At 37.1% G+C, this 16,548-nt stretch overlaps 1 protein-coding gene across 1 annotated transcript; it reads right to left on the bottom strand.

Annotated features, from left to right (window-relative positions):
• Positions 1 to 251: 251 nt before the first annotated feature.
• Positions 252 to 2,710, bottom strand: LOC143556042 (protein SOMBRERO-like). The gene is made up of 3 exons (XM_077045502.1): positions 2,441 to 2,710; positions 1,639 to 1,937; positions 252 to 1,035 (listed from the first exon to the last, which is right to left on the bottom strand). The coding sequence occupies exons 1-3, from the start codon at positions 2,610 to 2,612 to the stop codon at positions 397 to 399; spliced, it is 1,110 nt and encodes a 369-aa protein (XP_076901617.1). The 5' UTR covers positions 2,613 to 2,710; the 3' UTR covers positions 252 to 396.
• Between the last annotated feature and the right edge of the window lie 13,838 nt (positions 2,711 to 16,548).

Below are 16,548 nucleotides of genomic sequence, written 5' to 3'. Positions count from 1 at the left end.
AGAGAATTATAACCAAATACATATAAAATGACAATAATGAAGTGTCAATCTCTGAGTTTGTTCTAATTGTGTAATTGTTTACTCGATCTATACCGTTATTGCTCTACACTAATTTATAACTTAAAATATAATAAGTTAATTAAAAGGTTATTTTGAGTGTGTTTAAATCATTATTAAAATTATACTAATGATTTATTTGTATTATTTTAGAACATAAATCAAATACCAAAATTACTAGATCATGAATATGTATCACTATATATGATTGAAAATTTAAGTAGATTCATACCTAGCTAGGCTGAAAAGCTCAAGTAATTAACAAGATTGTTGATATGAAATACAGATTACACCACATTGATTTCATATTTTATAAGAAACTATGGTAGCCTCCTCAATCTACTTGGAGAACTTCAAAAGATCGGTTTCATAACCAGGGTAATTATGAATAGGAAATATAATAGATGGATGGCTCACATCAGGAGGATGATCGTGTTGAGAAGATGAAGGATCATTACATGTTCCTTGTTGATTGCGATGATCAAAGGTAAACCCAGGATGATGTTGGCTTGAGGCTAGAAGTTTGTCCAAGAAAGACCAGTCGGCAGGCACGTTACTAGTTGTGAAAAACGGTTTGTCATGACCACCGTGACTCATTGACACTAAGCTCAACAAGTTCTTGGAACAATCCATATCATTTACCATCCTGGTATCGGTCTCGTTATTGATGTTGTTATTGACCATGTGCCGGCTTTGATGTTGTGCTGGAAAATATGGGATGTACTGTTCGAGAGGAGTAGTTAAGAGCTGAGGAAGATGCATGGGACCATCGAATAATGGCGGATTACTAGTAATGTTGCAGTTGTAGCTATGTCGAGTGTGCATACTACTACCATGCTTGTTCATGTCTTGATCAACTAAGTGAGGTTGATGATCTTCTTCGGCATAAAGAGGATGATCTTGATGATCTTCGGCTTGATACGGGCTTCGATTATGGTTCTTTTTCTTGAAAACTCGACATACAACCCAACCGTCTTCCTGTTTCCAAAATTAATAGTTCACTTGTTAAAACTTAATAAAAGTAGCAAGAGGTGGCGATGATAATTATATAATACTTTAACTTATTAAAATGAATGCATATAAAACCGAACGTGGTAAAGATTTCACTAACGAATCACACTAAAATTAAAGTTACTAGCATACCACTGACCATTTTTAGTAATCAGAACAACCATGGTTATCACATATAGATGCCAACCGTGTCACCAATGGATCAAGACGACAACATTTTCACCGACAAACGACTATGTACTTCCGTCACTAGTTAATTTCAACATAGACATTCACTGATGAATTGTCATCGCAATCTGTCTATATTTTTTGTTTTTTCATATAAAAAAATAAAGTTTTATTTACAATTTTCTAAGAATAAACACACATTATTTTTTAGATCGATCCCTCGGTAATCACCAACTGGCGGATTCTAAAAAACTTTAACTATATTTCATTTGGATTTTGACCAATCCAATGGTGATTCGTTGGTCATTAACGGATCCTTTTGTTAATGAAAATGACTTTTCTTTTAGTGTAAACGTATATTATTGATAATGATATGATATTAATTTTTGTATATTAATGTACCTGGACCTTTACCTCTGATGGTGTCCCGGCGTTGGAATATTCATCGTCTAAGCGATACTCGTGCATGATCCAATCGGTCTTCTGGCCATGAGGGGCTCGTCCCGTGTAAAATACTAGGGTCTTCCGCAATCCTATTCTCTTGGAATTGCTATGAAGGTGGATGGTCTTGTCCCTCCCGGTTGCTTTCCAAAATCCAGCAGTTGTGGCCCGGTTTGTTCGTGTTCCAGTTGGATACTTTTTATCCTTGTGGCTAAAGAAGTACCATTCGTTTTCTGAACCTGACCCGATTCTACACTTGTCTACATGAAAATTCATCAAGTTCATTACAATCTAAGATGCATAAGTCGGCACAAAACATATTTCAAAGGCTACCAACTAGCTAGATTAACTGTATGTTAATCAGGTAATATTGGCAAACTAACATGCATAAATCGACACGGATTATATTTCAAGGGTGAGTTATTACTAAAAGATAAGGTGAAGCTTTGAGTCTTTATATTTATGAGCCTTCAAATTTTTAGTGTTTTAACTTTGTTTAAGTTAAAAGATTTGACAAGAAGAACAAAATATTCGTTTCCATAGAGCTCATAACAACTCTAACATATGCGGTTATATGCAACTTATACATAGTATAAAAAACATGCATGCTACTAAAGAGAAAAGAAAATTTACATTAAAAGTCACGATTCTTAAAATTCGCTTTAGATCACCAAAAGGTTAAATAGACTCCTATATTTTATGTCAATTATGAGAATACAAATGATTTATCTTCCTAAAGTTTATCTTAAAATTCTTGTAATACCTTTTAAGTCCCAAGGCTCAAGCTTGTTGAGGTCTATTTCTCTTATAACTTCAAGGTCAATTGCCTCGTAAGAAACCTTCTTCCGCAAGTAATAGTAGAGTAACTCCTCATCCGTAGGGTGGAACCGGAATCCTGGTGGAACAGACAGTTGACCGTCGCCTGCACTCATCATGCTCTAATTTAGCTACCTTGAGAATGTTATAAATCTATTGAAATTAGTTGCGTGTTAGTGAATTATCAGAAACAAGAAACATCAAGTCCATGTTCTTGTAAACGTTCGTTGCATAATTCTTGTGGATCATGGTCGGTCAGTCTAGTGTGATTTTTAAAACTTCTGAAGAATCAAGTTAGTTTAGGAACGAGCCTGATATGTCTGAAACCTTTTGTACTTTAGACATAAGCAAACTCATAGTGTTTTCACAAAATTAAAAGTTTTTTCACCACACTAAGGGCAGCTACTTGCAATGATGGATCCAAGAAATTTTCTCACAGGGGTCGGAAATTTTTTGGATCGGTACTCAGTTATATATAAAAAAAATCGTTCCGGTTCGGACGTTCGGGTCAGGTTAAATATGTATTTTTTTTTCATACCCGGTTTTGCCATTTGGGTCAGGCCAAGTCATGTATGTGCGTGTGTGTATAGAATATAAGTCCTACTCACATAAATGTATATAAAATATATATTTTTCTGATTGATATATAACCACTTGACCGATTTTAAGTTGACAAATCTAAGCTACACATTTATTCCGATCAATATTTGGTTTAAGGTTATATTAAGGAAGTAAGTTATAAAAAAAGTAACCAGAAAAGTTAATAAGTGAATTTAAATAAAATTTAAAAAGTAAAAAATCATAAGAATTTATATGCTATAATAGTAATCGAACAAATCAATATATAAATTAATAAATGAACTACAGCCACATATTTCTTATATATTATTTTCTTTCCTTATATAATTTCTAAGCTTGCGCAAGATGAAAGCTTTTAACTAGGCTATAGCCCACAAAGTCCGTTTAAAAAGCCCAAGTAAAAAATGTATTAGGACATCAGTTGTACTCCTGCCTCTTTCTTCTCCATCATTCAAACAACTGCAACATTATCAAAGGATGGTGTCATGGTGAAAAGGTAGCCACATCGGTGAAAGAATTTCTTTCTTCTAGTTTTCTTTCATCACCATCGGATTTCGAAATCCACAGGGATCGGTGTTAAAATTTTACAGGGGTCGGCCAAAATTTCAACACTATAACAACAGTAAATATTTTTTTTTCATAGGGGTCGGCCGACCCCCGTAGCATAGGGGTGGTCGGCCGACCCTGGCTACTTGTCTAAAAGTAAAAATAAGTTTCAAAATACTGTTAAAGTACTGATCTCATTCCTAAACCACATGCTAATACAATAAAATTCATGATTTGGTTAACACATATAGTATTTGTTTTGGGGACTTCTTTCCAACAAAATCCATATTGATATTGCCATTGAACATTTTTTTCCTTCTATATCTTACCATAGTATTGTGATTGCATGTTTTGAACATTCCTTCTCTATGGTTTAAGAATCTGATTGATATATATACACATACACACGCACATAAAAAAGTTATAGAACACCACTTAATTTACCTTGATTCATTTTCTATTCTTAACTTTTCTTCCTTTGATTGGATTCAGGTACTGCTTCCCTCCTGTCTGTTTTTTATTTTATAAACTGGCCAACTTGTTTGCTTTCTGTCAACTTTTCTTTCAGCTCATCATCATCCTCCAGGCTTCAGTTAGTGACATATATATATCAATTTTGAGAGAGAGAGAGAGTCACAGAGAAGGATAGATGTTTAATTCGGAAGTATTAAATAACTATAAGATGAGTGTAAAATTATTCTTATAATTAATAAATAATTTAAAACGATTTATAATTTAGTAATTAACTGTCATAGTTTAAACACACTACATGTATGAAATATATCATTGCATGGTTTTGTACATGGTTTAAACACATATAATCTTCTGTCAATTTTTTTTCAATTAGATACATGTAAAAAATATATCTAGGCCGAGTACTCAGCGAGTAATTCCCGTGCACTCCATGCCTATGCCGAATACTCACAATTCCCTAGCTAGTCGACTGATCTTGCAGTGTCTAGATACTTTCAGAACCATAATTATATGTGTAAACTATTTTATTCATCATTAACTCTTTTAAAATCTTCAAACATATTTTGATAAGATGTTAACAATCTTTATAATTTGGATCATTGGATCAATAAAAGAAAAAGGAAATAAAATATCTAAAAACCAATGTTGTAAAACTCGCTAGGGCGGCTGACCCCCTTGTAGGGAGTACTCGGACAAAATAAATATAACATAAAATAATTATTGGATATTATATATATGTTAAGACAAGCATAATTCACGTCAAAATAAACATAATTCATACGAAAAAAAAACGTACTTTCAAAAAATTCATGTTCTGTTATTATATTTAACTTTTTACCTAAAAAAATGATATATTGGTTTTTAATGATCCCAACTATTGCCTTTTGGTCACTGCTGGTCTCAACTAATGAATTAGCTACTAATGGTATTTGTTCCTAACGGTCCGTGACTAACAGAATCCTAACTTCGTTAGTTTCAGGTCATCGAAAAAACGGTTTTGGCTGGAAAACTCAATTTTTTTCCCGAAAACTCAACATTTTCGTCCCAAACATCTTGGTAACTTCGTATCGGACCTTTAGGAACCTTTTTCTAGTAAAAGCCCCAATTATTGAGGTCGACGGAAACCCTAGAATCATCGTCGGAATCGGTTGATGGTGCTCAAGTGGTGGTAGTTGGTTAGCGGTGAGTCAATTGGCGGTGGTTGTGGTGTTCAGGTGGTGTTTTCCGGAAACAAATTAAATTTTTTTGGCCAAAAACGTTTTCCCGATGACCTGAAATTAACGGCGTCAGGATTCTGTTAGTCGCGGACTATTAAGAACAAATACTTTAAAAGTTGAGACCATTAGTAGCCAATTCATTAGTTGAGACCGGCATTGACCAAAAGGCAATAGTTGGGATCATTAAAAACCAATATACCAAAAAAATATTGGTGGCCGAGTTGACCTTAGAGGCCGAGTAATCCCGAGACTCCGACTTTTGGCCGAGTTGGACTTTGGCGAGTAATAGTGGCCAAGTTGGGAAAATGCGACAAGGTTGATGTCCGAGGACCTTGGAATCCGATTTTTACAACACTGCTAAAAACTTAGAAGTTACCTTGATTATTTCATTTCAAACTAATTAATTTACATTAGAAGATCTATACGGGTCTATTCATCCGTCAGTAATCTTTAGCGAATATTACAACCATTGATAATCCATTGCTTTAGTTCTTGAAGAAAGAGACATGATCACGGATCATCGACAGTTTTTACCGGCATGACTACTGTGGCACTATTTAAAATGTCACCTTAGAAAACTATGATATTTTCATCAATTTAATTGTTTATTTCATCAGACCGTGTTATTGATTTGGTTATACATCAAATTTATCTTAATAAAGTTGGTCAATAAAAGCAAAATAAGATGAGTAGAAAAAGATTTATAATCTGTCTTACTCTCCCTTGATATACGGTCCCATGTTTAAAGAAGAAAAGGAATGAATTAGGATTGATTTGGAGTGAGCAAAATCCTGAAAGTCCGTCGGATCTACGTTGCTAGTCTTAAGGTATAATAAAATAATGAAACTTTTATTGTTCTATCTTCAATTTAACATGCAGCTAAAGTTAACTATTTGTCAAGGCACGGCGTTATAAATAAATAAACTATTTAAAAAATCAACTAAATCATATTATACATCTCTCTCTCTCTTCACTTTATTCTCATACACATGGATAGTTAATACCAGTATCTTGAGAGTTACACCACTATCGAACCGGCAGCTTCTGTACGGATGACAAATGAAGAAGATCGATAAGCATCCGTGGTTTTCACCGCTTTGTTGATCTAATCAAAATCGGTTAGCTTATTTTATTAACTTACCGGTATGAATATGATCTGATTTTTAAAAAATGGCTTCCATATATACAAAATGAATGACTTTCTCTGACAGCTAGATCCGTCAGTAAAGGTGATTATCTACGGTAATCCGTTGGTGATATATATCTCGTCCAAGCTATTCTTTCGAAAATCCTAGGGGTGGACATTAGATTTTTGACAGATGACCAATGATCGGTGTTACTGTTGGTATGAGTATGCAGAAATTAACACAACAATTGAATAATCAAGGAACAAGATAACTCAAATGCTTGAAAGTTTTTTTAATGATTGAAAAGTGAATACTGAACTTGGAAAACACAAATAACTTAAATAGCCAAAGAAGATAACATAAACCACAAAATAAGCAAAAAACTAGGACTTCTACACCAGAATGTAATCGTCTTTATTCAACTTAGTTAGCTGGAAAGTAGGAGCTGCAACCACTTCTAATTTGAATTATATTTCAATATCCTCCCTTAATTCAAATTCTTGGACACCCATCATGTGTCTAAAATACACGAACTTTTCACGAGATAGTGCCTTCGTCAGCCCGTCTGCAACTTGCTCATCAGTTTTACAAAATTCTAGGGACACTTCCTTTTGAGCCACCATTTCCCTTATAAAGTGATGCTTCAATTCAATGTGCTTCGAACGACCATTTAACACAGGATTTTTAGATAAACAAATTGCTGACGTATTATCACAATATATAACTGTAGGATGCTCTTGCTCCACACATAAGTCCTTTAAAATTCTCCTCAATCAAATGGCTTGACAAGTAGCACCCGTAGAATCAATATACTCGGCTTCCGTACTAGATAATGAAACAGTATGTTGCTTCTTTGAGCACCAGCTGATTGCTCCACTTCCCAATCCGAACATATTGGCAGAAACACTTTTCCTATCATCGACATATCCAGCCCAATCACTGTCACTATACCCCAATAGTCTTATCTTGCACCCTTTCTCATACCATATTCCAAACTTCAATGCACCTACAACATATCTTAGAACTCTTCTGGCTGCTCCGAAATGTATTTTGGAAGGTACTTGCATAAACCGGGCCAGCAACCCAACTGCAAATGAGAGATCAGGTCTCGTGTGTGTCAGATACATGAGACCCCCAATCAAACTTCTGTACATCGTAGCATCTACTTTATCTGCATCATCTTCTACCTGCAACTTCTCACTTGAGTTCATGGGAGTATCTTCGGTGTTACAACCTTCCATACCAAATTTACTAAGCAGATTGGAAGCATATTTTTCTTGATTAACAAAAAATCCCTTCTTCGTTTGTCTTACTTCCAAACCCAGGAAGTACTTTAGCAGCCCCATATCAGTCATTTGAAACTCCAATATCATCCCTCTTTTAAATTCATCAATGAGCTTCATATTAGATCTTGTACAGATTATGTCATCTACATAGAGACAAAACATAAATGACATCATCGGTATTAACCCTCTTTACATACAAAGTAGGTTCATTGTAGCTTCTTAAGAACCCATTTGAAGTAAAATAGCCATCAATACAAGAGTACCACGCACGGGGTGCTTGTTTTAACCCATACAAGGCCTTCTTCAACAGGTAGACCTTCTCTTCATGCCCCTTAACTTCGAACCCTTGAGGTTGATGAACATAAATTTCTTCTTCAAGTTCACCATTAAGAAAAGCGGATTTCACGTCTAGTTGATGGAGAGGCCATCCTAGTTGAGCAGCAGTAGCTAGGACGGTTCTAATGGTTTCGAAACGAGCTACTGGAGCAAAGGTTTCACTAAAGTCTATTCCCTTTTGCTGGGAGTAGCCTTTAGCAACGAGCCTAGCCTTATGCTTCAAGATTTCACCTTTAGGACCGAGTTTGGTTTTAAACAACCACTTCAGACCAACCACATTCTTGTTGAGAGGTCGTGGAACTAGACTCCATGTTTGATTCTTTTCAATCGATTCCAACTCAGTTTTCATAGCCTCCCTCCATTCTTTGAACTTGGCAGCTTCATTATAGGAACTTGGATCTGTAACATTTAGTGCAAATTGGCAAACCATATACTCTTCCATAGGAGCGCCTTCATCATAACAATCATTTAGATCTCTTAGCTTTCTTGGGGTTGTACTTGAGTCAAGCATTGCTGAATCATAACTTTGTGGGCTAACTTGGTTTGCACTTTGACTCGTCGCTGGAGTAACCGGTTCGGCATCCTAAGATCTGGAGGTAGAGGCTTGATTAGAATTATTAAAAGAGTTTTTCTGAGAAGAGTTACCTGGTTCAACAGCTGCCGGTTCAGCAACTTGTGGAATCACTTCATCAAACCCGCTTAAATCCCACATGTACTGGTACTTACTCTTGACCTCTTCATTCCATTCCCACTTCTCACTTTCATTGAATATAACATCTCTTCTGGTGAGGAATTGCTCGGTTATAGGATTATAAATCCTATATCCTTTTGACTGTTGTGAATAGCCTAGGAATATACATTTTTCTGATTTATTATCCAACTTATTTCTCCTTTGAGCTGGAGTGTGCCTATAAACAACAGACCCAAAAACTTTTAAATAATCAACACTTGGCTTCCTACCATACCATGCTAGAAAGAGTGTCTTGTTACCCAATGTTTTGGTGGGTGATAAATTAATATTATGAACAACTGTAGCGGCTGCCTCAGCCCAAAAATAAGTTGGAAGAGCCTTTGCTTTGATAATACATTTAAGCATTTCAACAATTGTTTGATTTTTTCTTTCCGACACACCATTTTGCTCAAGTGCGTAAGGAACAGTTAATTCTCTTTTAATTCCATTATCTTCACAGAACTTATTGAATTCATTAGAGGTGTATTCCCCACCTCTATCAGATCTTAACATCTTGATAGGTTTCCCAATCTCTTTTTCAACCATTGACTTGAAAACTTTAGATTTAGAGAATACTTATGATTTTTGTTTTATAAAGTATATCCAAGTCATACGGGTGAAGTCATCAATGAATAGAAGAAAATACTTACTTCCTCAAAGGCTTGACACTGGCATTGGCCCACACACGTCCGAGTGAACAAGCTCTAGTTGTTGAGTTGTTCTTTATTTGCTAGAGTGAAACGACTTTCTAGTAGTGTTTGCCAAGAGCACAACCTTCACAGCTACTTAGCTCCTTCATAGGTGGCAGACCACTAACCATTCCTTTGTTGTGTAACTGTTGCAGCCCTTGGGTATGCAAGTGTCCATATCGGAGATGCCATAACTTGGTTGTAACATGCTCATTTGAGGGACATGATAGCAACTTGGTGGCATCTAATGGAAACATGTTGTTGTTTGCCAACATAACCTTCATAAGCACATTACCGGATTGTTTATGTGTGATAGTGCACATATCATCATCAAACAAAAGTGAGTAGCCTTTCCTGATAAGTTGTCCCACACTTAGAAGATTGTACTCCAATTTAGGAGCATAAACACATCTTCAAGTAACTTGTAGGAACCATCTTTCATAGGCACTTTCACAGACCCCTTTCCTTCTACCTTTATTTGATTTTTATCACCCATATGAACAAGTAACTTGAATGAATTGTCAAGATTTGTGAAACTACCTCGGCTGCCAGTCATGTGGTTGGAACAACCTGAGTCAACAAACCACATATGAGTAGTGATTCCCTTTGGTTCTTCAGTGATTGCCATAAAGAAACGTGGAACTTCGTGATTGTTTTCTTCCTCTTCAACGTGGCCATTCATGGCTACATTTGCTTGTTGTTCTTCGTTAAACCAACAGTCTCTCTTAACATGCCCAAACCGATTACAAAGATGACATTGAGGTCCCCTGTATTGATCACCGGGTCTTCTTCTACCTCTACCTCTACCTCTAGCAGCCCCACGACCCCTACCTCTGCCATAGGGGTTAATTTCAGCTCTGGCATTGTTTTGCATGAGTTGAAGGGCTTGCTCATCCTATCTCTCACTATTCTTTATCTCACCGGACCGTCCCAGTAGTCGTTCTTCTTGTGACTGCAGAGATCCCATTAGCTTAACAGGTGTTAAGGTTGTGAGATCAAATGCAACCTCAATTGATGGAACGACAAAATCGAATTTTGGAGAGAGACTTCTTAGTATTTTCTCAACAATGGTTTGATCGGCCACTTCTTCACCGAAAGCTCGACGCTGACTAACGTTTCCCATAACACGTGAGAAGTAATCACCGACCAACTCGCCTTCCTTCATGATGAGATTCTCAAATTCCCTTCAAAGTCCTTGTAACTTAACGGATTGGACTTGAGTGTCACCTTGAAACTCCATTCGAAGAGTTTCCCATGTTTCTTTTGCCGTGTTTGCTGCTGCTATTCTTGAAAATAGTTGATCATGAATACCCTGTTGAATGACTGCCATGGCCTTAGCATCTTTCTTCACTGCCGCTTTATAAGTTTCTAGGGTTTCATCGGTATTGGGGAGTCCTTCGTTCACAAGACCCCACAGATCCCGTGAACGCAGAATGGTCTTCATCCTTATACTCCAATGTTCGTAGCCCTCCCCCTTGAATACCGGAATGGGAGATTGAGGCTGAGATGAACTGGAACTGGCCCTGGCTTTTGTTACTGGATCGATTCACCTTGCTCTGATACCAAGTGTTGGTATGAGCATGCAGAAATTAACACAACAATTGAATAATCAAGGAACAAGATAACTCAAATGCTTGAAAGTTTTTTTAATGATTGAAAAGTGAATATTGAACTTGGAAAACACAAATAACTTAAATAGCCAAAGAAGATAACGTAAACCACAAAATAAGAAAAAAAACTAGGACTTCTACACCAGAATGTAAACGTCTTTATTCAACTTAGTTAGCTGGAAAGTAGAAGCTGCAACCACTTCTAATTTGAATTATATTTCAATAGTTACCGATTAACGAGATACTCAACTACGAATTACCTATAATTCCTACAACGTCTCATTTAGACGTTTTCCAATAGACCACCGACAAACATCTTCTAATAGATTATCGGCAAACTTTTTACTACGACAGTTACTTTAAACTAGGGATTTAATCGCGCGTTACACGACAAAATTGGTCGATAAACCAGGGGTTTGGTACCGGCATGTCAACACGAATTCAGTCGTTATTGCCTACATCCATTACGGTACTGGAATTAAATCTTAAAAATAAAATTGTCAAATTAACATGTTTAAATTAAAACAAAAAAAGAAGTAGCAGCACTTGTATAGCGTATTATAAAAAAAATTAACATAATATTCGGTTAGTAAAACTGGGCCGTTGGTTCCCCGGCATTGTTATAACTCGAGCGTTATGACAGTAACATGAATTCGGTTAGTATTGGTTATGTTCTTTACAGTATAAACGTCGGTTAAACCCAAGAGTTAAAACGCAAAAAAATAAATGTGCCAAATTAAAATACAAAAATAACATTAAAAAATGAAATATTTAAAAGTACATTTATTCGAACGGTAAAGTCCGGGAGGTGGTAAAACCCCAAGTGTTGTTATTCTCGGGCTTGTGCTAATTTGACGTGAATTTGGTCGGTTCGGTTACATTTGTTACGATACCGGAATTAATAAAACAAAAAAATATAAAAATTGAAGTTGATCAATGGGGTGATGTCGGTCGGTAAAACTCTGACACTGGTAAAACTCAGACATTTCCGTCATGCTTGTTATGGTTTCTGTGACACACTCACGTTAGTTATGATACCAAAACTAAAAAAAATGAAACTGGTATTCGGTCAATTATTGTTATAGTACTGAAATTAAACAAAAAAAGTAAAAACAAAATTACTTGACCAATGTGGTGCCGCTACTTAGCCCAATCAAGAGCTTGCGACACCAACATTGTACTTTACTATATATAGATAATATTTATCGTTGATGATCATGATATGTGCATGGTGATACTAAGTATAAGTGTAAATATAGTACACCTATATAAGAGCCTCAAGACGCTATGTTATTTTTAAGTATATCGATGTGTTGTGTGTGTATTACGTGTTCTTTGTACGTTCAACGTATGCTATGTGTTTTGGGTATGTAGACTACGTAACAAACAACACCGTTTTCTATAAATTTTTGGATATATTGTACGTACTCATATCTATACATGATTTGATTTATGTTTGTTCTAACCATAAATCCATAATAAATAAACTAGTTAAAAATAAATCAATGAGCTTATAGTCTAATGATAATCAAGGTGGGGTCACTTCCAAATGGCCCGGGCTCAAAATGTAGTGGACAAAATGGTGTAATAACTAGACGTTAGAAAAAATGCTTGAAAAATCTTCAAGTGACATTCAAATTAAAGTTACCCAATATATATATATTTTTAATGAATGTGTTTAAAATAGGTGATTTGCAAATAAAAATTTATACTTTCATGAATAAAAATTAATCTGAATATTTTCTAATCCCTTTATTTTATAGTGTCTGCAGTCTGATAATTACCTATAATATATATAAACAAAAGTCTTTAAAAGCTTTCTGGTTGCTTCATAAATTTTCTCAAGCCATCAGATTGTTTTATTTGTAAATTGAGGCTTCTCATGCATTTAACCCGAATTCACGTACGAGTCTCACCAAACACAGATAGCTCTTAAACGTGTTATAATATCTCATTAAATTAAAAATTAATCTTACCAAATATTTGATGTAAAAATCCTGTAAAATAAGAATATACTAAAAATTAATATCTGATTTAAAAAAAAGATATTATTTATAATTAAGATACAATTTTATAGTATGAAAATAAGCGGGTCATGGGTCACCAAACCCAGATAGTTTTTGAACCATTTTATAACATCACATTTATTTGTGCAACCCTTTTATTATCAAACCTCTGTATATTATTAACTTGCCTACAATAAATAAAATTCAAATAAATATATAAATATTATAAACGAATAACGTAAAACAATCCCCCCGTATATAAACGAAACCTTTAAAAGCTCTCTGGTTACTCCCTAAATTCTCTTAAGCCACCATATTATTTTATTTGTAAATGGAGGCTTCTCATGCATTTAACCCGAATTAACGGCTATGAGTCTCACCAAACTCAGATAGCTCTTAAACGAGTTATAACATCTCAATAATTTAAATATTGATCTTACCAAAATTTTATATGAAAATCCTATAAAATAGAGATATACTAAAAATTAATAACTGGTTTTCTTTAAAAAAATATTATTTATAATTAAGAAACATATTTATAATAAAAAAAGCAGTTCATGGGTCGCCAAATCCAGATTGCTTTTAAGTGGGTTATAACATATCATTTATATGTGAAACCCTTTAATTATCAAACCCTAAGTATATTATTATCTTTCTTGCAATAAAGAAAATTAAAATACAAAAAATAAATGTGAAAAAACAAAAAAAAGTAAAACAACCCCCGTATTATGGGAGATAAAACCTAGTATATAATATTCGTTACCACATTTCATTTCATTCCATTTTATGGATCTCGTGTTTCTCAAATCGTTATTTCATGACAATTATGAACTGTATGTACTGCAATATCAAATCAAAATGAGTAAACAATATATAGAACGCCGTGTACCAGCCTTGGATGCACCTCCAGGAGTAGAAGGTCATCAGGCGGTCGACGTGGGGATCCACGCCAAGAATGAGGCACACCCACTCAAAATGGCGGATCTTGGCGATCGCCATTGGGTGTACCTCCGTCAGGTGCACACCGTGTCTATCCAGAACACGGTATGCAAACTACGTCAACGGGAACCTAAGATTCCCATAGACGAAGAAGGCGGCATATACCCCTATTTTGCCCATGGGGGCATCGTACACCGTCTGGTGTGGCTCCGGAAACTCAGGCTCGAACGGCTCGAGCATGAACTTCCGGACGATGTACCGGTAAAGCTCGATGGGAAGAGCACACTGGCATTCGCCAGCAGTGCTCTTATCGTCCTTATCGGACGTAGACGTTGGGTTCTCGACATACAAGTCAGAATCCTCGACGGTAGCTTCTGGATCATGAGTAGACGACATGTTTTGGAGGTAAAGAACGATTTCAGGAGAATGCTCGACAGAAAGTTAAGAGTATTCGCCGGAAATCGCTTAGAAGAAGAGAGAAGTGAAAGTGTGGATTACCGTGAACCCTCTCCCCCTTTATATACTCATCGCAATGAATGCAATGAATTTAATGCGGAGGAGAGAGAAAAGAGCTGGTGCAATGAAACTATGACACGTGAAAAAGCAAGCTGGCAACAGCTGTTGACGAGACGCGCGCCGTAAAATCCGCACCCACGCGCCCGAAAAATCGCGCCCACGCGCCTGAAAAAGCGTCTGGAATGACCATATACTGTCACGTCGCCATAACTTCCTGCACGTCCTGACACTGTCAGAATAAACCGTCGGACGACGTTTCAACAGTTTGGACTGTTCTTATCCTTTCACCAACTCTTCGAATTTCAAAAAGATTCAAAAAGATTCAAAAGTAAGCGGGACTATACCCCTTACCTTGGCAACCAAGTAACTATAAGACAGGTGCGAGTACAGTGTCAAGGCAAAACCCTTCACATACTTAGCACCCGCAGGGAATGGACGCCAAGAATACCTTGGAAGTAAGATAACCATAAGACGAGTGCGGGTACAGTGTCAAGGCGAAACCCTTCACATACTTAGCACTCGCAGGGAATTGAAACCAAGAAGGATCTTCTAGGCCATGCTTGCGGAAATGGAAATAACATCCCCGCATAGCGGGAACGTTGAGAACTAGATTGTTTGAAGCTCCAGGATGGAATTGGTTCTTTAACATAATTGATCACTATGTTTAAAACTACCAAAACCTCGTGGAGAATCTACACAAGTGAAACTCAACGCTCCTGACTTGCGAGGAGGTTACACACCTACCCGCATCATACCCAAAGATCAAGCAGAAAAGTCGGGAATTTCTGCACGTGACATTAGGGAAACCGCGGGAAGAATCCCCATGGACAACCTTAAAACTAAATCCTTTTCAAAACCCCTTGCTTAAGTCCAAAATTCACCTCACTTATTAACAATTCATGAGAAGAACATTGGACTGGGGGGGCTTGAAGAGGTAGGTCCCAGCAGAGCCCAGTTGGACCCGCAAGACTCACTTTGAAGAGGGACGTCTGCGCAAGGACCAACTGGTTCCGCAGGACCCACCATGCTCAGAGATGAAGACCTTACGCGCAGTACGCCAGCTGTTCCCGCAGGGAAAGCCTCCCAATGGTGAAGTACCCCGCCTGTCCCCGCAGCTGCGGATACAAGCCATCAGGGAAGGCTACCCGCACTAATAGCAAGGCTACACGCATAAAGCACTAACTCTCAATAATTCAGTGTCACCTGAAGGAATGAGCAAGGCGGGAACACACCCGCCCAAATGAGCCAGTCCGTATGCTTCTGGAAGATCTTTTATACTATACCTGCCAAGGTATGGACAAAATAGACAAGATCTGACCAAAGCAGCCCATGAACCAATCACAGGGTGACAGCTCACCGACAACAGTACTAGGAGGAGCATGCTCTAGTACTGTTTCACTATTAGCCGCTGCCTACTCACCAACCCTTGTCGTGGCACGCACATAGCCTGCAGTTGGTGGAAAGGGAACAGTACACAGCCGGCCTTGTCACTATCAGCCGCTGCCTACCCACCAACCAGCATGGCACGTGCGTAGCCCATAGTTGGTAGAACAGGAATATTATACAGCTGGCTGTACCTGCTTTAAAACCTACCTTCGGCTATAAATACTCCAACACCTTGGAACGGTAGGATCATCTTGTTTCTTACCTTCACTAGCTATTTCTTTCAATATATACTTATATTCAGAGCAATCTAGTCTGATTCTCACGCCGGAGGGTGGTCACAAGGAGGAACCCCCCCTTCTCAGTGACGAGCTCAGGGTGTCTGTTTTGCAGGTCATCTGAAGAACATCCTTCTTTGCCGGACCTAACCCTCGTGGGAAACATTACTTAACCCCCAGATTATCCATAATCTGCCCGGGGTCACTTAGTGTTTCTTCATTGGCGCCATCCGTGCATAAAAGCTAGAACTAATTCTCAGTTTTTTCAAAACTTCTGAAAAAATGGTTAACGTTACTCCGGTCCCAAGGCCAGTAAGTGACCAAGAAACCCCGGTAACC

The sequence above is a fragment of the Bidens hawaiensis genome, unplaced genomic scaffold (genome assembly GCF_021521415.1).
Source record: "Bidens hawaiensis isolate Kalapana, Puna unplaced genomic scaffold, B.hawaiensis_p1.1 tig00000055_1, whole genome shotgun sequence".
Classification (NCBI taxonomy): domain Eukaryota; kingdom Viridiplantae; phylum Streptophyta; class Magnoliopsida; order Asterales; family Asteraceae; genus Bidens; species Bidens hawaiensis.
The sequence above is the reverse complement of the archived record's forward strand: the minus strand, read 5'-3'. Positions and strand labels throughout refer to the sequence as shown.